This window comes from Sorex fumeus, unplaced genomic scaffold, assembly GCF_029834395.1.
Source record: "Sorex fumeus unplaced genomic scaffold, SorFum_2.1 ptg000155l, whole genome shotgun sequence".
Classification (NCBI taxonomy): Eukaryota; Metazoa; Chordata; class Mammalia; order Eulipotyphla; family Soricidae; genus Sorex; species Sorex fumeus.
In genome coordinates, this window is record NW_026606212.1 from 2,609,156 (window position 1) to 2,631,590 (window position 22,435).

The 22,435-nt window shown below is 55.4% G+C and overlaps 1 protein-coding gene and 1 pseudogene across 3 annotated transcripts in view; both read left to right on the top strand.

Moving 5' to 3' along the window:
• The window catches only part of ACAD10 (acyl-CoA dehydrogenase family member 10), a 28,519-nt gene extending 12,268 nt beyond the window's left edge, over positions 1–16,251 (top strand). For all 3 annotated transcript variants that reach the window (XM_056107213.1, XM_056107212.1, XM_056107215.1), the window contains 14 exons: positions 1,600–1,668; positions 2,410–2,591; positions 4,201–4,351; positions 5,688–5,833; positions 6,619–6,792; positions 7,304–7,710; positions 8,554–8,694; positions 9,452–9,589; positions 9,678–9,768; positions 10,764–10,922; positions 11,482–11,654; positions 14,372–14,515; positions 15,169–15,246; positions 15,791–16,251. In XM_056107213.1, the coding sequence (XP_055963188.1) occupies positions 1,600–1,668; positions 2,410–2,591; positions 4,201–4,351; positions 5,688–5,833; positions 6,619–6,792; positions 7,304–7,710; positions 8,554–8,694; positions 9,452–9,589; positions 9,678–9,768; positions 10,764–10,922; positions 11,482–11,654; positions 14,372–14,515; positions 15,169–15,246; positions 15,791–15,931 (2,194 nt within the window). In that variant the 3' untranslated portion in view covers positions 15,932–16,251. The remainder of the gene's footprint in view (positions 1–1,599; positions 1,669–2,409; positions 2,592–4,200; positions 4,352–5,687; positions 5,834–6,618; positions 6,793–7,303; positions 7,711–8,553; positions 8,695–9,451; positions 9,590–9,677; positions 9,769–10,763; positions 10,923–11,481; positions 11,655–14,371; positions 14,516–15,168; positions 15,247–15,790) is intronic.
• Positions 16,252–20,663: 4,412 nt separating this feature from the next.
• On the top strand, positions 20,664–20,758 carry LOC130016528 (uncharacterized; annotated as a pseudogene).
• Positions 20,759–22,435: the final 1,677 nt, after the last annotated feature.

Sequence of the window (22,435 nt, forward strand, 5' to 3'; positions counted from 1 at the left end):
CCCGGGAACCCGCCTTGCATGCAGCTCACCAGAGTTTGATCCCCCGAGCCCTACCAGAAGTGATCCCTGAGCAGAGAGCCAGGGGTAAGGCCTGAGTATGGGCTTCGCTCAAGAATGTGTGTCATGCCCTCACGGGTGAAGCGTTCTAGAAATGTCCATCTGATCCATAATAAGATCCGCGCGACATCTTATTATGACATCTTATTATCTCATTCCTACTTTGGACAAACTTGCAGGCTATCGAATGTAGCCTGCCCACAGGGCAGAGTCTGGCAAACTCCCCGTGGCGTACCCAATATGCCAAATACCAGTAACAATGATGGGTCTCATTCTCCTAAAGAGCCTTGAATATAATCTCAGGACTAGGATGAAGGAGACGTTACTGGGGCCTGCTCGAGGCAATCGACGAATAACAGGATGATTTGTGATTGTGATTAATTGTCCCTAGAGGTTTTTTTTTCCTAACACAAATCATTTACATAGACAGAGTTTTTTTTATTTATTTTTTTATCTTGCTTTTTTTGGGTCACACCTGGCAATGCACAGGGCTTACTCCTGGCCCTGCACTCAGGAATTACTCCTGGCGGTGCTCGGGACACCATATGGAATGCTGGGAATTGAACCCGGGTTGGCCGCATGCAAGCAAACGCCCTCCCCGCTGTGCTATCGCTCCAGCCCACAGACTGAGATTTTAATCTGCTTTCCCAGACAGCCGCTTCTATATTTCACCACTTCGTGCCTTTTGAAATGTTGCTCTTAGACAGTACACATTCATGATGATCATATCTTGCTAATGAGGTAACTTGTGTCATTTTGAAATTTGCCCCAAATGGAAGTAAGTGAGAAAACCTACTTCCTAGTTAGGTTTTATGGTTATTGTTTGGATGTTCTTTTTCTCAATCAGGGGTTAATGCTAAAGTAATTTCTTTCATCCTCTCTTTCACTCTTTCAAATGACCTTTTTGGTTGGTTTTGGTTTTTGTTTTAGGCCACGCCTAGTGGTAGTTGGGATTTACTTCCTCTCTGTGCTCAGGTATCACTCCTGGTGGGCTTTCAGGGATCATATGAGGTGCCAGAGGTTGAACCAGGTCAGCCACATGCAAGCTAAGTGTCTTCCTCACTGTTAAAGGAACTTCTAAAGAGATGATGTCAGTTTCTTAATGGGTTTGTCTTGATTATTTCCTTGTGGTCTCATTTACTGCTGTCCTCTAGTTCCTGAAATTCTTGAAAATAGGAGAAGTTGTAAGTCCTCTGTTTTAAAGTCTCCTTTTTATGGTATTACACTAATTCTGTCCTTTCTTGTGCTTACCAGTTTCATGACGCTTCCCTTTCTATCTTTTTTTCTGCTTATTTTTTGTTTTTATATTTAAAGTAGGTTTCTTGACACCATATAGTTCGGTTTTGCTTTTCTACCCAGTACAATTTTGTCTTTGAATTGGGATCCTATTACATTTAAAGTAATTATTAGTTTGCTTCATATTTGAGCTATACCTTTGTGGTTGGTTTCTGATTTGTCTCATCTGGTGTTTGCACTTGATGCCTCCTTTTGAGTCCTCTGGCTATTTCTCAGAATCACAGTGTAGCTGCATTGTTTTAACAGGATAATGAAAGCCCTTTCCAGCTCTGGAGTCCCCGTCCCCAAAGTCCTTGACCTCTGCACCGATTCCAGGTGATGCTCAGACTTATTTAGTTTGTATAGTTTATTTCTGCTTTATTGTAAACTAAAGACCGAGACTCCTAATTTCTCATTTTTTCTAGTATTTGGTATTGTCAGGGATTTTTGTTTTTTAATTCTGGGCCCTACTGCTCAGGCCCCGTGTTGCTGAAGAACCCCAAAATCACCTGGTAGGGCTCAGGGCCCCCAAGACTGTGTCGGATGATGCTGGGTTGGTGGGCATCAAACCTGGGTCCCACACACGCAAAGCACATGTCCCTAACCCTCGGATGCTGTCTCCTCGGATTGACCTGCTTTCCTTGGTTATAGTCCGCTTAAGCCCGTCTGGGCGGCCTCCCCAAGGAAACCGAGGAGGAGAGAGGCAGCCTGGGAGAGAACAGCGGGGCTGTGAGTGTGGGTTGGGCTGGGGAAAAGGAACTTCCGGTCGGCCTCTGAGCTGTGTGCAAGTGAAAGGAGATGGCCCGGTCTCTCGAGGCAGACACACAGTCAGAAAGAGCAGGGCCTGGGGGCAGAGCAATTGCACAATGGGCAGGGCACTGGCCTGGCACGCTGCCAGTCCTGGTTTGGTCCCCAGCACCACAAATGGTGCCCTGAGTACCACCAAGAGTGATCCCTGAGCATAGAACCAGGACTAAGCCCTGGGCAGCTCCGGTGTGGCTAAACAGGGTGGGAGGGAGACAGGGACAGAGACGGACTCATTCTTCAGACCACCTCACACCTCGTCTGTGTCCCCAGCATCATCGGCACCCCTTTCTATGTGATGGAATACTGCCCAGGGCTCATCTACAAGGACCCCTCCCTGCCCGGCCTGTCGCGCGGCCAGAGGCAAGCCATCTACGCTGCCGTTAGCCGCGTCCTATGCCAGATCCACAGCGTGGACCTCAAGGCCGCGGGTCTAGAAGACTACGGGAAACATGGTGAGTTGGGGCGGTGTTGCCCCGTTCCATCACTGAGACCCCACACTAGGGCCATTGTCACGGCCAAGGAATTTTGTCACGTTTCCCACAATATTATCCCAAGTGTTTTTTACTTTTTAATGTGAGATTGTTTTTCCAAATTAGGATTTCATGAGAGAACCCGGGAACCACCCTGCCCCCCTCCCCCCCACACACTCCTCTTTCAAAGAAACTTTCCTTACTTATTCTGGGGAGTTATTTGGGGACCATCCCCAGCAGTACTCATCATGCCCTGGGAGCATTTGGGAACCATGAGCAATGATGGGGATCAAAATAGGGTTGGCAAGTGCCCTAACCCCTGGACTACCTCTCTGGCCCTCAAAGGAACTTCCAAAGTGACCACATCATTTATGTAATAGATGTGTCGTGAGTGTTTCCTCATGGTCACCTTTACTGTCTCCTCTGTTTTCTCCCCTTCTTGGAAACAGAAGGGGGTTTGAATCGGTCCATTGGGATTGAATTCTTACGGGTTGGAGTCTTCACCCCTGGGCCCTTTGGAGGAAGGTGCCGGGTGCCCTGCTGTGTGGTGGGTCCCACACGCCACTGTGCTCTCTTGGTTTGGCTTCAGTCCTTTAGTGTCTGAGACCCATTTTTCCCTCTCAGATGAGGAGTGAGAACTGAGCTAGGTGCCGAGCTAGAGACCTGACCCGTTATCAGGAACGGTGGTAGTGATCACATCATTTCCCAGCCTTCCTTGCGGGCTCTGTGTTTAGCTTGTCATATGTAGATTTCATCTCGTTTGGGTTTTGTTTTCTGCTGGGAGAGAGCTCAGCCACCTCCAGGGTGCTCAAGGGCAGTCTCTGGCTCTCCACTTAGGAATGACCCTGACAGTGCTCCAGGGGATCATACATGGTGCCAGGATTTGAACTAGAGTTAGCAAGGGCAAGGCAAGCACCTTAATTCCGGTACTGGCCTTCTGGCCCGGGTTCTGTTCCATTTTCGTGACAGTCTGTGGATATGGGAATCATATCATGCTTCATACAGCTGAGGGGTTGGTGGCAGAAAAGTCAGTGGAAGGTTCTGCCGGTGACCCAGTGACCCCAGAACTCCTCTGTGCCGGCCCAGGTGTGTCTTTGCCAAGTGCCTCGGCTGTGGGAGCTGTTGGGTTTCCTGGCAAATAACTGAGTAGCAATATCAGATATTCACGGTCTTAGTACGTGCTGGGAACAGCTCCAGGGGCTTTCTGTTTTATGTTTCAGCAGCTCTATGGGGGCCATCTCATCGAAGAGCAGAGTAAGGCTCAGAGAGGCAGAGTAACCTGCCAGAGGTCACACAGAGATGGCAGGAGCCGGGGGTTGAAATTCAGGCATCTGGGCTGAGTCCAGGCCCTAACTCTGACTGTTTATCCAAAAATGGATTTACCAGAGGCTGAGGGGAAGCTCCTAGGATCTGTGCACAGGGTGGGACCGTGTGGCCGGGACCCAGGCCCAGATGACACAGGTGCAGCCCCCTCTTGGACACAGAGCCCAAGAAGGGGTCTCTCCCCAGGGCTGGGTCCTGGGACAACTTACGGGGCGTGTAGGGTGTCTGAAACCCTGAAACGGGGCATGTTCCGTCCCTGCCTCCTCAGGGGACTACATCGCGCGCCAGGTCCAGACCTGGATCAAGCAGTACCGTGCCGCGGAGACGGGCCCCATCCCGGCCATGGAGCGGCTCATCGAGTGGCTGCCGTGTCACCTTCCCCAGCAGCAGGCCACCACCGTGGTGCACGGGGACTTCAGGTGGGCACCGCCTCCGGGAAGGGAGGGGGCACGTCTTGGGGGTGGCGGCAGCTGGCAGTGGAGGGTGATTCTTTTCACAGAGGCGCCCCCTGGCCCTGGCTTGGATGGGGGGGGCTTCCCGGCATGACTGACAGCCTCCCTTAGACTGGCGGGGGCGTCGCCAGCACACACTCCAGCACCGCAGACCCCTCCCACTGCCTGCGCTCCCCGTTCTGCAGCGTGGGGGCCTGTTTGATTCTCATTTGAGGGGTCACACCCAGCGGTGATCGTGGCTTTTCCCAGCTGTGCTGGGGGATCAGGCGGTGGCAGGGACCAAACCTGGGTTCCCGCACGCAGAGCCTGCACTTCTCAGTCTGTTGTGCCGTTGTGTTATCTCCCCTTGGCCCAGGGAGAAACTGTCTCTGCTGGGGGTGCTCTGAAGTGGAGGGGCAGGGATTTCCCGAGGGCTCCTCACAGGCCTGGCACGGAGGCCTGGACTGCTGGGCTCCTCAGGCTTCTCTGTCTCTGGGGTTTCCAGCATGGAAACTTCTAGATCAATGGCTTTCGACCAGTAGCTCAGGGCTCCAGAGGTGTGAGTCCCGGAGAGGCCGCTTTTCTCCCAGGTCACACAGCACCTTTTCCTACCTGCGCTGGGTCTCTTAGAAAGAAACTGACTCCGGGGTGAAGGGTTAGTGCCCAACTTCAGTGGCGGCAGCGTCTGAGAATTTACACACCTGTTTTAGTTGAGCTATTTATGTGGGGGGGGTGGAGGGAAGAGAGAGAGGAAGAGAGAGACAGAGTAGTTTAGAGGCCATACTCGGCTGTGTTCAGGGATTATTTCTGGCTCTGCACTCAGAGATCACTCCGGGTGGAATCAGGGTACCCTATGGGGTGCCAGAGATCAAACCTGGGTAACTCCATCAAAGACGAGTAAGTGCCTTACCCACTGTACCATCCCTCGGCCCCTCCAGACCTGGTTTGACACCACCCCAATGGGCTGGAGCAATAGTTCAATGGTTGGGGTGCTTCCCTTGCACGCGGCCAATGTGGGTTGGATCCTTGGCAGGCCTTATGGTACCTTGAGCATCACCAGGAGTAATTCCTAAGTGCAGAGCCAGGAGTAACTCCTGAGTACTGCCAGGCGAGGCCCCCAAACAAACAAAATGTCCATCCCCAATTCCCGAGAGCGGACCATCTGACCACAGCCGACCCACAGGGGCCGCGCCCTGTCCGCTCCCCTGCCCATGTTCTCCTTGGCTGAGCCCCGCCAGAGAGCCTGGGGCCGCAGGCAGCAGAGGGCGGCGTGGGGGCAGGTTTCCTGAGAGCTGTTTTCTTCTCCCTCCCGCTGCCCATTCAGGCTGGACAACCTGCTCTTCCACCCCGAAAAGCCCGAAGTGCTGGCCGTCCTCGACTGGGAACTGTCTACCCTGGGCGACCCCCTGGCGGACGTGGCCTCCAGCTGCCTGGCCCACTACCTGCCCTCCGACTTCCCCCTGCTGCAAGGTGGGCGCTGCTGCCGGGCAGAGGGCGGGCAGCAAAAGCTGGACGCGGGGCGGGGAGCACAGACCCTTGGAAGGCGCTTACGCGTTCCCCCGTCTTTAATTTGTAAATGAAAAAGAATGACTTTAACCTTATCCTCAGGCTTCACAGGGACCATCAACCTGGTCAGTCCTCAGGCCTGGCTCTGGCTCCTCTCAGCACCTCTGGAGAGAACCCAAGAGAGTAAATTGAAATACAAGGGTTTTGTTGTTTGTTGGGGGTCCACACCTGGCAGTGCTCGGGGATTATTCCTGACTCTGCACTCAAGAATCACTCCTGGAGGTGCTCGGGGGACCATATGGGATGTCGGGGATCGAACCTGGGTTAGCCACATGCACGACAAGCACCCAACCTGCTGAAAAATACAAGGTTTTAAAATTTTTGAAGTGGAGGCTGGGACTGGAGCAATAGAATAGCAGGTAGGGCGCTTACATGCAGCCCACCTGGGTTTGATCTCTGGCATCCCTCCTGGTCTCCTGAGCACCTCCAGGAAGTGATCCTTGAGTGTAGAGCCAGGAAAAAGCCCTGAGCAGCCCCCAAGTATGGCCCAAAACACCGAAACAAAAACAAAACCAAAGAGAACTAATACAGTTCCCTCACCTCCTGTGCCGCAGCAGCGGTTTAAAAGACAGTCTGAGGATGTCGAAATAACGGGCTAACCCTTAGAACCAGTGAAGCAAATGTCCAGCCTCGAGATGCTGGACACTCCCTGGAGGCCCCCGGGCCAACTGCGTGGACTGTCGCCCCAGGTTTGCGCGAGCGTGACCTGCCTCAGCTGGGAATCCCAAGCGCGGAGCAGCTTCTCAGCATGTACTGCGCACACAGGGGCATCCCCGCCGTGGAGAACTGGAACTTCTACCTGGCCTTCTCCTTCTTCCGCCTGGCCGCCATCCTGCAGGGCGTCTATAGGCGCTCACTCACAGGTACCTGCCAGCATCCTCTGCTGCCCATGGGGTCTCCTCAGGGACCCATCTGGCAGGCAGAAAATTCGAGAGCAAATGGTACGTGGTAAGAGCCCCCGAGAGCTGGCTCCGAGGGCTGGAGCACAGCGGGCTTTGCATGGGAGAGCCCCCCCCCCCAGTTCAATTCCCAGCAGCTGATGGTCCCCGGAGAACCTCCAGGTGTGGCCACAGCAGTAAAAACCAACGAAAGGATGTGGTAAGAGTTTCATCGTTAGGGGCTGGAGTGATAGCACAGCAGGGAGGGTCTTTGCCTTGCACACAGCAGACCCGGGCTCAATCTCTGGTATCCCATAGGGTCCCCCAAGCACAACCGGGAGTAATTCCTGAGTTCAGAGCCAGGAATAACCCCTGAGCATCGCTGGGTGTGACTCAAAAAAGAAAAAATTTCAAATCTAGAATTTCATCATTAAAGAGAGAGCGAGAGCGGGAGAGAGAGAGAAACATCAACTGCTTCTTCTTCGCTGCTTCGCAGGGCAGGCCAGCGCTGCGAACGCCGAGCAGAGCGGGAAGCTGACCGAATTTATGTCTAACCTGGCGTGGGATTTTGCAGTCAAGGAAGGCTTCCGGATTTTCAAAGAGATGCCTGCTACCTCCCGGCCCCTAACCAGGTCCTACCACACGCACGCTGGCTCCCCTCGCCCACCCAGGGCCCCAGGCACAAGAGCCTACTGCCCTCACCCCAGGCCTTCCCCAGCCCCGGCTGCCGCAAAAGGAGATCTGGTGCTGTCTCCAGAGGGCCTCGCCCCACCCGCCAGGGAGCTGTACGAGCGACTGCGGCAGTTTATGGAACAGCACGTGTACCCTGCCGAACCGGAGCTGCGCCGTCACCAGGCGTCCGAAGAAAGGTGGACCCCTGCCCCGCTACTGGAAGACCTCAAGGTAGGCCCCGGCAGCAGGCCGATCCTCGGACCTTGGGTGGGAGAGATGCAGAAGGCCCAGGTATAGTACTTGGTCCCACCTCTGCCACCAGCACCAAGAATCAGGGTAACCCCTGAGCACTGCTAGGTGTGGCCCCCAAAGAGGAAAAAATAAATAAATAAGCAGGGCACTGGAGAGAGAGTACAGCCAGTAGGGCACCTGCCGTGCATGTGACTGACCTGGTTTGATCCCCAGCACCCCGAATGGCCCCCTATGCCCCTCCAGAAGTGATGTCTGCACGCCTCTGCAAGAGTAAGCCCTGGGCACTGCCAGGTGTGACCCAAAAAGAAAAAGAGTTTCTGGGCTGGAGCAATAGCATAGCACATAGGGCATTTGCCTTGCATGTGGCCAACCCGGGTTCGATTCCCAGCATCCAATATGGTCCCCTGAGTACTTCCAGGAGTAATTCCTGAGTGCAGAGCCAGAAATAGCCCCTGTGCATCGCTGGGTGTGACCTAAAAAGAAAAAGAGAGAGAGAGAGAGAGAGAGAGAGAGAGAGAGAGAGAGCGCTTCAGGGTCTCAGGTAGGCCTGTGTGGCTGCTCCAGGCAGCTGAGAGACATGAGGGCTGAGCTAAGCTCTCTTTACGCCTGTTCCAGATGACTCGCCTCCCCCATGGTCTCTTGCTCATGGTGTCCAGTCAGACAGGGAAGCCAGATCTGAACAGGCCTGAAGTGTCAGCTACCTGCTAAGAGCTTGTCCTGGGAGCAAAGCTGCGTCCAGGGCCTCTCCCTCTACCTCAGAGTGACCCCCAGGGTGAGTTTAGTCCCTCACTGTGCTTACCCAACTGGCTTTCCCCCTGACAGGAGAAAGCTAAAGCCGAAGGACTTTGGAACCTTTTCCTCCCCCTAGAAGTAGACCCTGAAAGAAAATACGGCGCCGGCCTGACCAACGTGGAGTATGCTCACTTGTGTGAGCTCATGGGCACGTCCCTATATGCCCCTGAGGTACTGGCTTTCCCCTCCTGCGTGGGAGAATGACCTTACCCTCCACAAGAACCCCTATCACCCTCCCTGGAACCAGCCTGCACCAGAACCAGGAGCCCCGAAACCTAGAATGAGGAGTCCAAGTGGCGGGCAGGTGGAGGGAGTTTGTGCCAGCTGGGGGCTGGCTCAGGGGCAGGAGCACGCGCTTGGCGTGAGTGATCCCAGGGTCCCCAGCACAAACCAAAGAAGGGAAAAAAAGTGCATTTCCAGGCAGACGGGGATGTGCGAGGCACCAGCCTGGCTGTGTCCTTGGGCAGAGGGCCGTGCTGGGTTTCAGGGAGTCTGAGTATGAAAAGTGTGTTGTCGGGCTGGAGTGATAGTACAATGGGATGGATGTTTGCCTTGCAAACATCGAACCCATGTTCGATCCCCAGTATCCCATATGGTTCCCCGAGCACCGCCAGGAGTGTTTCCTGATGGCAGAGCCAGGAGTAACCCTTGAGCATTGCCGGGTGTGACCCAAAAAGAAAAAAAAATAGACAAAAGTGTGTTGTCTCGGCACCTGTTGCCGGAGCAGAAAAGCTTAGGGTACTGGAGGACTGGAGATGTCCAGGGCGCCCTGGTCCACGCGTCCATGCTCGGGGATGGGACTCGGGCATGGGACTCGGGAAGATGGGACTCGGGCATGGGACTGGGGGATGGGACTCGGGGGATGGGACTCGGGCATGGGACTCGGGGGATGGGACTCGATGTGGACTCTGTCCTGCTTCTCCCCCAGGTGTGTAACTGCTCGGCTCCGGACACGGGGAACATGGAGCTGCTGGTGCGCTACGGCTCGGAGGCGCAGAAGGCCCGCTGGCTGCCACCGCTGCTGGCCGGCACCGCCCGCTCCTGCTTTGCTATGACCGAGCCACAGGTGCCTCGCCTGGGCTGCCGGTCACAGGGGGACCCGCTTCCTGCCCTGGGGCCTCTCACCTGCTTCCCTGGCCCCTGCTCTCGCTCAGGTCGCCTCTTCAGACGCCACCAACATCGAGGCTTCCATCAGAGAGGAGGGCGGCTGCTACGTGATAAACGGCCACAAGTGGTGGATCTCAGGTAGCCGCCTGACGCCTGGCTTCCAGCCCCACTCACTGGGTCCCGTTAGCACTGGGCGCCGTCAGCTTCTTCTTTTTTTTTTTTGAGTCACACCCGGCGATGCTCAGGGATTACTCCTGGTTTTGCACTCAGGAATCACTCCTGGCGGTGCCTGCGGGACCACATGGGATGCCAAGGATTGAACCCAGGTGGCCGTATGCAAGGCAAACACGCTCCCCACTGTACTGTTGCTCTGGCCCTGCCGTCAGCTTCTTTCCAGAAGCTTCAGGCTGTGTGCCCCCCGCAGAGGCTCCCCCCAGGTCACCAAGTGCCACCTGCACTGACATGGGCCCTGGGTTCTCTGTCCCCTCTGTCCTCTCCCCACCCGCCCCCTCTCTGGGCTTCTTTCTGTGGAGCAGCAGAAGGTCCCTTCCTGCGTGACTTCACATTCCACCTCTCACAGGAGCAGGAGTGCGGACGCCTGTTTCACGCAGGAGGCTGGCAAGGGCTCTGTGCTGCTTGCCTGTGGAACTTGCTGACTGTGGGTACCTGAGGCCATTGTGTTGGTGCTGCCTGCGGGCAGGCTGCCCACCATGCCACCTCCTGTTTCTGAGCTGTCCTTGGAGCTCAGTGTGACACACTTTTAAAAAAAGAATAAAGCAACCCTGGGACTGGAGAGATAGCACGGCAGGTAGCGCCTTGCACACGGCCGACCCAGGTTCGATTCCCAGCATCCCATAGGGTCCCCTGAGCACCACCAGGAGTAAGTAACTCCTGAGTGCAGAGCCAGGAGTAACCCCTGTGCATCGCCAGGTGTGACACAAAAAGAAAAAAAAAGCAACTCCCTTTTTGCTCTATGATGTTGGATTCATTTCTCCCTGGGACAGGACCCAACTCCTCTCTCTGATTCCTGCTCAGGCACCTGCCCCATCCCTTCCCAAGCGCATCCTGAGAGCTATGTCTGGGCAGCGCCAGCCAGGCTGGCATCAGCCAGTCCACCCTGCGTCTCCCCGTAGGCATCCTGGACCCTCGCTGTGAGCTCTGCGTGTTTATGGGGAAAACCGACCCGCAGGCCCCCCGGCACCGGCAGCAGACTGTGCTCCTGGTCCCCATGGACACCCCCGGCATCAGAGTCATCCGACCGCTGACGGTGTACGGGCTGGACGACGCGCCAGGTGAGCCAGGGGCCGGGCCGGCCCACTCGTCAGCCCTTGTTAGGACGCAGCAGCTGGGGGGACTTGGAGGGGGGGCACGCGGGATCCTTGGGGGAGTGGGATTGTGTGGGGGGGGCGGGATCTGGAGGGGTCTGAACCGTGGGGGCTGGGATCCGTGCCGGGGACAGGATGAGGGGGGCGGGTTCCATGGCAGGGGACGGATCCATAGGGGGCGGGATCCATGGGAGGGGGCGGGATCTGTGGGGGGCTGGTCTGGAGCCATATAGCCAGGTTGGGGACAGGTCTTTCCACTTCTCAGGTCCCTCTTGGACTCATCGGAGACCACCAGGAATGGGAGAGGCAGAGGCCACATGGGACAGGCAGAGCCATGCTGGGTGGGAACAGGGCAGGATGGGCCCTTGGCCTTAGAGGACAGTTGCGCCTGCGCATCCTGTCCTCCACACAGTCAGACCACCGAGTGACAGCAGGAATCTTGCCAACGTGGGCCATGAATGGTGGCCAGAGTACGCATCCCAGAAAGGTGATCAGCTGGTCACGTGGGGTCACTGGTTCCTTGCAGGTGGCCATGGAGAGGTCCTCTTTGAGCAAGTGCGGGTGCCCAAGGAGAATGTGGTGCTGGGCCCCGGCCGTGGCTTTGAGATCGCCCAGGGCAGGCTGGGCCCCGGCCGGGTGCATCACTGCATGCGGCTGATCGGGTACTCGGAGAGGGCATTGGCCCTCATGAAGGCGCGGGTGAGTGCCCCTCGCCGAGCCCCCCACACACCCTGACCACATTTCAAATCTAGCTCTTGCCTGAGAGAAGACTTAGCGGGAGTAAAGGCGACATTCTGAGCCTTGGGATTCCTGACCCTGGTGTCATGGGACCCGCCCCCACTCCCCTGGCACTGCCTGAAACGAAGAAGCCAGACCCTCGGGGACAGTGAAGGCTGCGTTTGACTTTGGGGTCCCACTGACTAGCCCTGTTTGACCCTTCTCCAACAATTCCAGAAAGCCCCCGTCAATGCTGAAACCACCCGTGCCGAAGTGAGCTCTCGCCAGGGGCAGGAGGTCACATCAGGGGCATCAACCTCACAGAGGTGGTGTAAACCCTTGACATCAAACCGGTGTCTCATGAGCACTTGTATAAAGGCACCAGAAGATGGCTCGGAGGGCCGCTGATACGTGTGCTGCAGTCTGGAGGCCGGGTTCGAGCCCTGGCACCGCTCTGTCTCCCACACATAGTCCCCAGTCCGGAGTGGCTTCTGAGCACCACCGGTTGTGGCCCAGAAATGAAACAGAAGGGCAGAGAGACGGGGAGATAGTGTCGCAGGTAGAGTTTTTGCCTCGTATGTGGTCGACGCAGGTTGACCCTCAGCACTGCACTTGGTCCCCTGAGTGCCACCAGGAGCCATCCCTGAGCACAGCACTCCAGGTGTGGCCTTGTAAAAAACCACAAAACATAAAAACAAAAAACTCCACAAAACAGACAAAACAAAAAGCCCCCAAGTCCCAAACCTACGAAGAACAGGCCCTGGTGCGTTTGGCCTCTGAGCGGCCTTTTGGCTTGAGACCTGCCAGTCCTTTTTATTGCTTGAAAATAAAATGCTGCTCTCGGGGCTCAGGCCCGCCCAGGCCTAGGCTGGGGGAGGCCCCGCCTGCCTGTGGAGTCTTCTCCGGGCACCAGCACTGAGCAGCAGTTGGCTTGTAGCCCGTGGTGCCAGGGAGTAGTTACCAGTTAGAAATCTGCAGATTTGATCCATGGGGGCCCGAGAGCCCATACAGGTGTTAAGGCGCATGCCTTGCATGCAGCCCACCCCGGTTTGCTCTCTGGCATTATAGGTACCACCCCAGTGTTACTAGGTACAACCCTGTAGCCCCAGACCGAGTTAGTAAAGCCCAGATAACGCCCAGCATGGCAGGACCAGGACAGCACCGTGTCCTCAGGCCAGGATTGACTCGCCAGCCCAGTTGGCAGAGTCACTGGAAGGAGCCCCAGGCTTCCTGAGCACTGCTTGGGAGGACACCTCGCACCCCTCCACCACCCCCCAAAATAAAGACTCACTGCTAGGGCCTTGGAGGATAATCTGTCAGTGGCATCCAGCACCTGCCGTGCAACACAAGATCATGAGTGCAGCCCCTTAGGCTACCACATGCACCCAAACCATCCTCGAAGTTCTGCTGCCCAGGTTCCTGGTGCTGCCATTCCCAGCTGTGCCATGACCAGTTGTGTGCAAGTGGGTGCACCCCGCAACGCACACTGCAGCTAACGTGTGTGAGCAACTGGCAGGACGTGTGGCCCGCAGACACCATAGCTGGACACATTCGGACATCACAATACTGTCGGCAGCCATGAGGGATGAGGAAGGGCCGTCAGGGAGACTGAGCACTCAGGGCTCTGCAGCTGGACTCCAGAATGGCACTGAGACTGTTCCGTAATTTGTGCATGGATGTTGACTGTGGACTCCTGGGGGAGGGGGGAGAAAAACCTACCAAGAGCATTAGATTGTTTTCAGAAACAGTGTGTAGGGAGTTGGACAGAGAGAACAGTGAGCAGGGCACTTGCCTTGCATGCAGCTGACCCAGGTTCGATCCCTGGCACTGCATATGGTCTTCCCAAGCCCTGCAGGAGTGATCCTTGAGCGCAGAGCCAGGAGAAAGCCCCTATCACTGCCAGGTGTGGCCCCAAGTCCCCTCCCCCACAAAAGAAAGACCAGGAAACATATAATGTATATGTGCACACAAGAAACCTTGAAGTGACTAACTGCCAACTACTACCTCTGAGAGACTCACCCGAGGCTGTCTTTTTCCCATCGGAAAATGACTTTCGGGGCCAGAGCGATAGGACAGCGGTGAAGGCGTTTGCCTTGCATGCGGCCAACCCGGGTTTGATCCCCGGCATCTCATATGATCCCCCGAGCACCACCAGGAGAAATACCTGAGTGCAGAGCCAAGAGTAACCCCAGAGCATCGCTGGGTGTGACCCAGAAAGCAAAAAAAAAAAAAACAAAAGATTTTCACACCATGAGGCACAACACGATCTGTGTGATAGCAGCAACAGGAAGCAAACCTGATAGATTTTGGGGGTTGCCCCTTTCCAGGATTCCAGCATCCCCAGTGCACTAGTGTGGACCCGGCTCAAGGATGTTCTCAAGTGCAGCCCCGGGTGTGGGTCTGCACTGTGGGCACCAGAGGGCGTCCTCAACATCCTGTGCAGGGAGCTGGCGGTCACTGGCTAGTTCCCACTAGATCCTGACCCAGCCCTGAAGGAACTGCCCCCTGGTGGGACACCCCCCCACCCCATGGAGGCACTCTGGGAGAAGGTCAGGGTGTCCCTGGAACTGCCCTGAGGGAGTTGCTCATGGCAGGGAGCCGGCAGAAAGCTGCCACCCTCTTGCCCTGCCCTCTCCTGTCCCGTGGGCCCCCACTCGTCTCCCGGGCAGCCCGTGCATCTCCCCTGTCCGTTTCCACAGGCCAAGGCCCGAGTGGCCTTCGGGAAGCCCCTGATAGAGCAGGGCACACTCCTGGCGGACATGGCCCAGTCGCGTGTGGAGATCGAGCAGGCCCGGCTGCTGGTGCTGAAGGCAGCCCACCTCATGGACGTGGCCGGGAACAAGGTAGGGCCGTGGCCGCCGTCATGCGTGGCCCCTCCGTCCCCCTGCGGCCGTGGGGCTCTGCCTCCGCGGGCCTCTCATTCCCTAGACAGGAAGGGTCTGTGCGGCTTCTCAGACACAAAGAAGGTGTGAGGAGAGAGTCGGATTTGCTGGCCCACCAGCAGGGTGGGGTTCTGGGTCCAGGACTGTCCTGTGGAGGACACGCCGTCCATGACCTTGGGTCACAGGGCCTAACTTCCCCGCAGGCAAGCTAAGGGGGAGCCGGGGACTCTCCAAAAAGACGATTCTCAGGTGCTCATCATTCCCCAAATGGCTCTTTCTGGTGCCACGTTGGTCCCCATGGGGCAGCCACTGCCCAGGGACCTCAGTGATGGGGGCGGAGGCACCAGGGCTCAGATGCCTGGGCCTTGGGTTCTGGTGCCAACTGTGGTGGAGGGGCTCAGGCCCCCAGAGGTCTAACCAGCCTCGGGTCCCCTCCAGGTCAGAGGAGAAGCACCAGCAGCTCCCCAATTTGTCCTCACTGCGGGGGGGACGTTCCCAAGCCAGTCCTGGACCAGGTGCCTCCTGTGCCCTCCTTCCCCCGTCACTGGCTGTCACTGGCAGGGCCTCAGGTCTGTCCCCAGCACCCTTCCAGCTGCATCTCCTCTGCCCCGCAGGCTGCCGCTTTGGAAATCGCCATGATTAAGATGGTGGCCCCGTCCATGGCCTACCGGGTCATCGACCGAGCTATTCAGGTGAGCCTGGCCGGCCTCTGGCTGCCCTGAACCTTCCACAGCCGGGCAAGACACCGGGTGTCCCGCGGCCCCCAGCCCACGTCGCCTCCCCAGCCCTCTGTCCCACACTCACTGTCACTTTCCCTTCGGCCACTTGGAGCACCCTTGGCCAGGGTCGATACTGTGAAGGGGACAGTCTCTTCCCATCCCCACATCACACACTGAGAGTGAATGGACGGGACGCAGCCAAGTGAAGAGGCTTGTCCAGGGCTGCTCATCTTGGTTTTTTGTTTTGCTTTTTGGGTCATGCCCTGCGATGCTCAGTGCTGACTCCTGGCTCTGCACTCAGGAATCACTCCTGGTGGTGCTCGGGGGACCCTATGGGATGCTGGGCATTGAACCCGGGCCTGGCTGCATGCAAGGCAAACGCCCTCCCCGCCGTGCTGTCGCTCTGGCCTGGGACCGCTCATCTTGAACCCAGAGGAGCCTCCTGGTCCCGTGCCAGCTGCCCCGTGCCCAGGGCCGACAACTCACAGGCACCCCCCCCCCCCCTCCCGTATTCCAGGCCTTCGGAGCAGCAGGGCTGAGCAACGACTACCCGCTGGCCCAGTTCTTCGCCTGGGCCCGAGCACTGCGTTTTGCCGACGGCCCCGATGAGGTGCACCGGGCAACGGTGGCCAAGATGGAGCTGAAGCGCTCAGGGTGACCGTGTGACCAGGACCCCCGCAGCCCTGCTGGGTGCCACCCTGGAACAGTCAGCGACGCACTTCGAGAAGCCCGGGCTCTGCGCTTTGTGCCACGGGTCTCCGAGGCCGCTCTGGGAGCAGAGGCAGCCGCCGAGGGAGGGAAGCAGAAGACTGAGTCACTGCGAATGATTCTCTACAGCACAGAACACTAATTAAGATGTTACTGGGGGACATGCAAATGACATCAAAAATAACAAAAAAGAGGCAATTATACAAGATGTTAATTTGGAAAGGGGCTTTGAGGTAGGGGAGCACAGAAAAATAAAATTTGTTTCAGAGACTTGAACTTCAGCGTCACATAGGAATGAAACGGCTAAAGGGTCCACTTCTGCCCCTCTGTCTGTCCCAGTGCCTCTGACCCCTCACTGCTGTATTTTTTTGGGTGGGGGGTGGGTGGGTGTTACGTCACACCTGGCGATGGTCAGGGGTTACTCCTGGTGATGCTCGGGGGACCATATGGGATGCCGGGGATCGAACCTGGGTCAGACGCATGCAAGCCAAGTGCCTGACCCACTGTCTATGGCTCCAGCTCTCAGTGGTGGCCTTCTGTGGGACCCAGCCCAGGGTGCTGGTCTGGGTGTATTGGGGGACACTGTGACCCCTGGTAGTCCTTGATCGGCTGCCTCAGCACTGAACATGCAGATGCTACCAAAAGATTTGGGGGGGATCTTCTGAAGTCAGGGCCCCCATCTTCCCCACGTCCCCCCATCAGCCCGATGTCACAGGAAACCTGGGACCGAGAGATGGGGAGGGGGTGCGCCATCACCACCAGAGGATCTTGGCCTCTCAGAGAAAGTAGGCATGCACAGCCTGGCGTGAGGTCTGGGTTCTTCGTGAAAGTGCAGAGGAGTGGAAGTCCGCTCCTCCCCAGAGAACAAGCCCCTTGTTTGTTCTGCCCTCCCAGTGGGAACGCCCCCGGCGTCTGAGGATGGGATGTGGGGGATCCAGGTCTGATTTCTCCGGGCAGGCCCCTCACATTGCATGTCGCCCACTAAGGGGTAGTTTCCGCAGACCCCTGGGACAACGGTGATCACAGCACTGGCAGCCCTGGCGAGGAGCACCCCCCCGCAGAGCCAATCAGCAGCCAAGCTCTTACTGCGTCTGTCTCTGTCTCAGGAGGGAGGGAGGGAGGGAGGGAGGCTTGTTTTCAAAGGACTTGTCTTGGCCGGTGGCCCGGCCCGGTCACGTGTGTGCCCTGCAGGGCTTCTCTCCCGGGCCCTGAGGTTAATGTGGGCGGAGGAGGGCAGCTGCTGGGGCGAGAATAGAAGTCCGGCTCAGGGCACCCCCACGGCCCTAGCAGGCACTCTGCCACCGAGGCTTGATGGACGGCAAGTGACACAGCCGCGGCCGGCCCGCAGCCTATGCTCAGTGACCCCCAGCTTGGCTCTCCCAGGCCTGGCCAGGGCTCGACCTTAGGGAACGTGCAGGAAACAAAACAGCTCACTTGGTGTGACCGAAAATGGTAAAAATAAATAAAGAAAAGGACTGAGTGGTGAAGTAGGTAGAGGGATAGACCTTTCAGTACCCGTATTGCGAACTATAATGCCCAGACAACAGACAGAAGAAAAGTGCCTGCCATAGAGGCAGGCTGGGATGGGGGCGGGGGGAGACACTGAGGCAGGAGGGAAACTGGGGCCATTGGTGGTGGGAAATGTACACTGGTGAAGGATTGGGTATTGGGACATCCTGTAACTGAAACCCAGTCATGAACAACCTTGTAACTGTGTATCCCACGGTGATTCAATTAAAAAAAAAAAAGGAAGAAAAGGAGCTCTAACCTCATCCTAAGCTCATTGTTTTCTAACCTCAACAAATAACCGGCATTTCTGGGTGCCCACATTTGATAACACCCTGAGGCTGTGGTCTCTCACGTGGCAGGCAGCTGTGTGGCCGTGGGTATGACCTGTGCGCAGGCAGGCTGGGCCTGGTCACAATTGGGCCTGACCAGTTTCACCTACGGGAATCTCAGCCCTTTTCTCCCACCCCTGCATAGGCAGAGCTGTCTCAGGAAGGGGGAAAATGTGACCATAAACACTAAACCGCTGTGGTTTTAACAACTGGTCTTATCAGAGTTGGACGCCCAACCTCCCACTGACTGAGAAACCCGCCCTCTTAGTGTGGGCTGAAACAAACTTTTTGGGCAACTCTGAGTTTTCTCAAGCCAACCACTTTCATAAGAGCTAGCCTTATCTTGAGCAACTGGACACTGTGTCAGTTTTTCTCCGGTGGTGGGGGCTGGGGGCCCACAGAATCATGGTGCTGAGAACCTGCCGTTTTTATAGGCCAAGCTTGAGGCCTGACTAGAGTAGCCTTGTTCGGGTCTGTCAGAGAAAGCGTCTGGGCCACAATTTCGGACTCCCCCAGGCCTGGCTTCAGTCCTGGCTCTACGACCTCTTTGGAAGTGGTCACGGGGGCCACTTTGGAAAGCCATTTTTCATCTTGTCAAGTTGGTTTTCTCTCTTGGGGGGAGGGAACACCCAAGTGAGTACAGGGTATCCAAGAGCCATTTCCGGTGATACTCAGGCTGATGGTCAATGCAAGGATCCGAGCATTCAGCGCTAAGGGCCACCTGGCACCCCAGCGCTGCACCTCAAAAGGTGTGCATGGACCAAGGACGTGAAGAGTGACCACTGGTGGGCACATGCGTGAGCACCACAGCGACCACAGCCGTAGTTGTTTGCCTTAGCTAAGAGCATGCACCGTGGGGCTGGAGCAATAGTACAGCGGGTATGGAGTTTGCCTTGGACGGGCTGACCCAGGTTCGATTCCCAGCATCCCATATGGTCCCCCAAGCACCGGCAGGAGTAATTCCTGAGTGCAGAGCCAGGAGTAACCCCTGTGCATCGCGGGTGTGACCCAAAAAGGAAAAAAAAAAGAGCATGAGGCCTGGCAAAGCAGGATGGACACCCGGAAGCAAGATGGGCAGCCCCCGGTGAGCACCACAACATGTAATGTGCCAGCACCAGCACCCAGGGCTGCTCATCTTGCACCAACAATACAAGAAAAAGAATTAGAAGGAAATTAGGAAAACCTGATTTCTCGTAGGCAAAGATGCTCAAACTCACTCCAAAGAAGAAAGATGCAGGGCTGGAGAGGGTAGCGGGTACGGGCTTGCTTTGCAAGCTAGGTTTAATGCTTGGAACCACACATGGTCCCCTGAACACCACCAGGGAGTGAGCCCTCTGCACAGCTGGGTGTGACCCCATCTCCCCAAAAAGATAAATAACTTGGGGCTGGAGCAATAGCACAGGGGGTATGGCGTTTGCCTTGTACGCGGCCAACCCAGGTTTGATCCGCAGCATCCCATATGGTCCCCCGAGCACCACCAGGGGTAATTCCTGAGTGCAGAGCCAGGAGTAACCCCTGTGCATCGTCAGGTGTGACCCCAAAAGCAAAAATAATAATAATAATAAAATAAATTTATGTGAGTGGAATGCTAATTTTCACATGATTAGCAAAATAACAAACAAAACTATCCAATTATATCGAAGGGGTGGGGAAATTCAGCCATGATTGGAGGCATAAGTTAGTGAAACTTCTATGGGGGTGATAAGCAATATTTAGACTGAAATTGCAAATATTCTTTGGCTTTCATCTCTATGAATTGCTCAAGTAAGTCAAGGCATTGTGAAGCATTGTTTGGAATGATAAAAGTTTGGAATCTACTTAAATGTTCATTCCTAGAAAATTCATGGGAGAAAATGAATCCAGAGTCCAGTAAAATAGCTTCTCCCTTTGTGCCTGTTAGAATAGCCAGCATCAAAGAGATAAGTGATATCAAATGAGGCAAGGGTGCAGACAAAAGGGAAGCTTTTGCCGGAGAGATAGCACAGTGGGGAGGGCGTTTGCCTTGCACACGGCCAACCCGGGTTCAATTCCCAGCATCCCATAGGGTCTCCCAAGCACAGCCAGGAGTAATTCCTGACTGAAGAGCCAGGAGTAAACCCTGAGCATCATCGGTTGTGATCCAAAAATAAAAAAATGGGGGGGGGGGCTTATGCATTGTTGGTGGGATTATAAACTGGTTCAGCGACCATGGAGTGTCCATTTGTCACAAAAACTTTAGGGCTGGAGAGATAGTACAGCGGTAGGGCATTTGTCTTGCACGTGGTCTACCTGGGTTCAATCCCCAGCATCCCATATCGTCTCCCTAGCACCATCAGGAGTAATTCCTGAATGCAGAGACAGGAGTAACCCCTGAGCCCTTCTGGGTGTGACCAAAAAACACCAAAATGAGAAAAATGAAAATCAGAACCATCATGTAGCAACCGTTTCTGGGAATAGATCCAAAGGTGAGAAGCTAACATCATAAAAATGTTTGCACTCCAGTATTTGCTGAGGTATTTACAGCTATTTACAGCAGACAATGCGAGTGTTCATCAGCCTGAATAAAGAATGTGCAGGATTGTAGGGGGCTGCAGAGGAGAAAAGGCGATACTCGTTGGGGGGTCCAAGTGCTCAGTGGCTATTCCGTATGTGCTCCTGGGGGTCACTCTCTGTGGCTTTAGGAGGGTAGTGTGGGGTGGGGGACTGGGTCCGTGGGGGAAGAAAGAAAAGAGGGGTGGGTGCTGGAACATCGCAGAATGAAACCCTATAATTAACAGGTTTGTAACTCATGGTACCGCAAACCAAAAAATGTAAAAATAAAATATATCGATACTCTTCATGTGTGTGTTTACAACCAACCTTTAAAAAATATTTTATTGTTAATTGCAACGATACAGAGAAGATTAGCATGGCCCCGGTGCAAGGACGACACCCAAATTCGTGAAGCATTCCAATATTTTGAAACCCTAGCCCAAAAATTTGTAAGTCTATAACTGTACCTCATGGTGTTTCACTAATAAAAATTTTAAAAAGTAAAAAAAATCATTGTTGATACAGTTCTAGAATTAACATTAGATAAAAAAGATGCAATATTAAAATCAATACATATAGAAAATCAAATCAATCTATGTGAACACTGCTCTATCTGATCACGGCTTTCTAAAGTCTTTGTCTAAGAATGCGAGCTGCACTGACAATATATTGCTATTCTTTAACCTTTTCCCAACTAACTAGTCAAATATATTTGTGAGATACATCTACAGAGATTTTTGCAAGTGAAATGATCATATCAGAAAAATGTTGCTCAATGGCCAGAGAGATAGTTCAGTGGGTGAGATGTTTGCCTCGCGCATTGCAGCTGGGCTTTCATCCCTGACACCACACAGGTTACCAAGAGCTCAGCCAGCAGTGACTCCTGAGCACAGAGTCAGCCCCGAGCACCACCTGGTGCGGCTCAAAATCCAAAAAAAATAAATAAAGTTACTAATAAATGTGAGTCCTTATCTCACTCACGTAAGTAATCTTTGAATAATCTCCCTGTCCAAGATTCACATTTTTGGTTTGTTTTTGGCCGTGCTCAGCATTGACTCCTAATTCTGTGCTCAGGAATTACTCCTACTGGTGTCAGGAATTAGTCCATATGGGGTGCTGCAACCTGTTTTTGTTGCTGGCTTTTTTGGCACTCAGGAATGATCACGCCTGGTGGTGCTTGGGGGGACCGTATGGGATGCTGAGGATTGAACCTGGGTTGGGCCATGTGCACAGCAAACTCCCTACGCTCTGTACTACTGTACTATCGCTCGGGACCCCAAGATCCACTTTTGCCTTTTAATTTTAGGTTTTTTTTTGAGGAGGGGTTGGGGGAAAGGTCGCACCCAGGGGTGCTCAGAACTTACCCCGGCTCTGCCTGGCTCTGAGCTCAGGGATCATTTCTGGCGGACTAGGGGGAGCATATGGAGTTCCAGCTATCGAACCCCGGTCTTATGCTTTTTGGGTCCACCTGGAGATGCTCAGGGGTAACTCCTGGCTCTGCACTCAGGAATAACTGGGGGTCCATATGGGATGCCCGGGATTGAACCCGGGTCAGCCGCGTGCAAAGCAAACGCCCTCCCCCTGTCCTATCCCTCCAGCCCAAGAGCCACTTTTTAAAAAAAATTTATTTATTGAATCACCGTGAGAACAGTTACAAAGCGTTCAGGTTTCAAGAGCCACTTCTTACATCCATCGAATGCCACCGTTTCTCGCCCGCCCTCTCCACTGCCTCGGAGCTGCTCCTGCCCTCCTGCCCCGTTATATTATTACTATTATTAATAATATTGTTGTTGCTGTTATTTTGTTTCTGGCACGAATTTAAAAGCCGCCTCTCTCCCCGCCTGCTTTCGCGCGCGGCTCCCCGGACCCTGTTGCTCCAAGCTCGGTGCGTGGCGGCCGCATCGGGCAGGTCCAGCGGCGCCAGGTCCCGGCCGGGCCACCTGCAGGGCCACGGCCGCGCGCGAGGACGGTCGGGGCGCGGCAAAGGTCGCGCACGCGGGGGACCCGGCCGGGGCGCGGGGCGCGGGGCGCGGGGGGCGGGGGGCGGAGCGTCCGGCCCCGCCCCGCGCTGCCCATTGGCCGCGGCGCGGGGAGCGGGGAGAGGC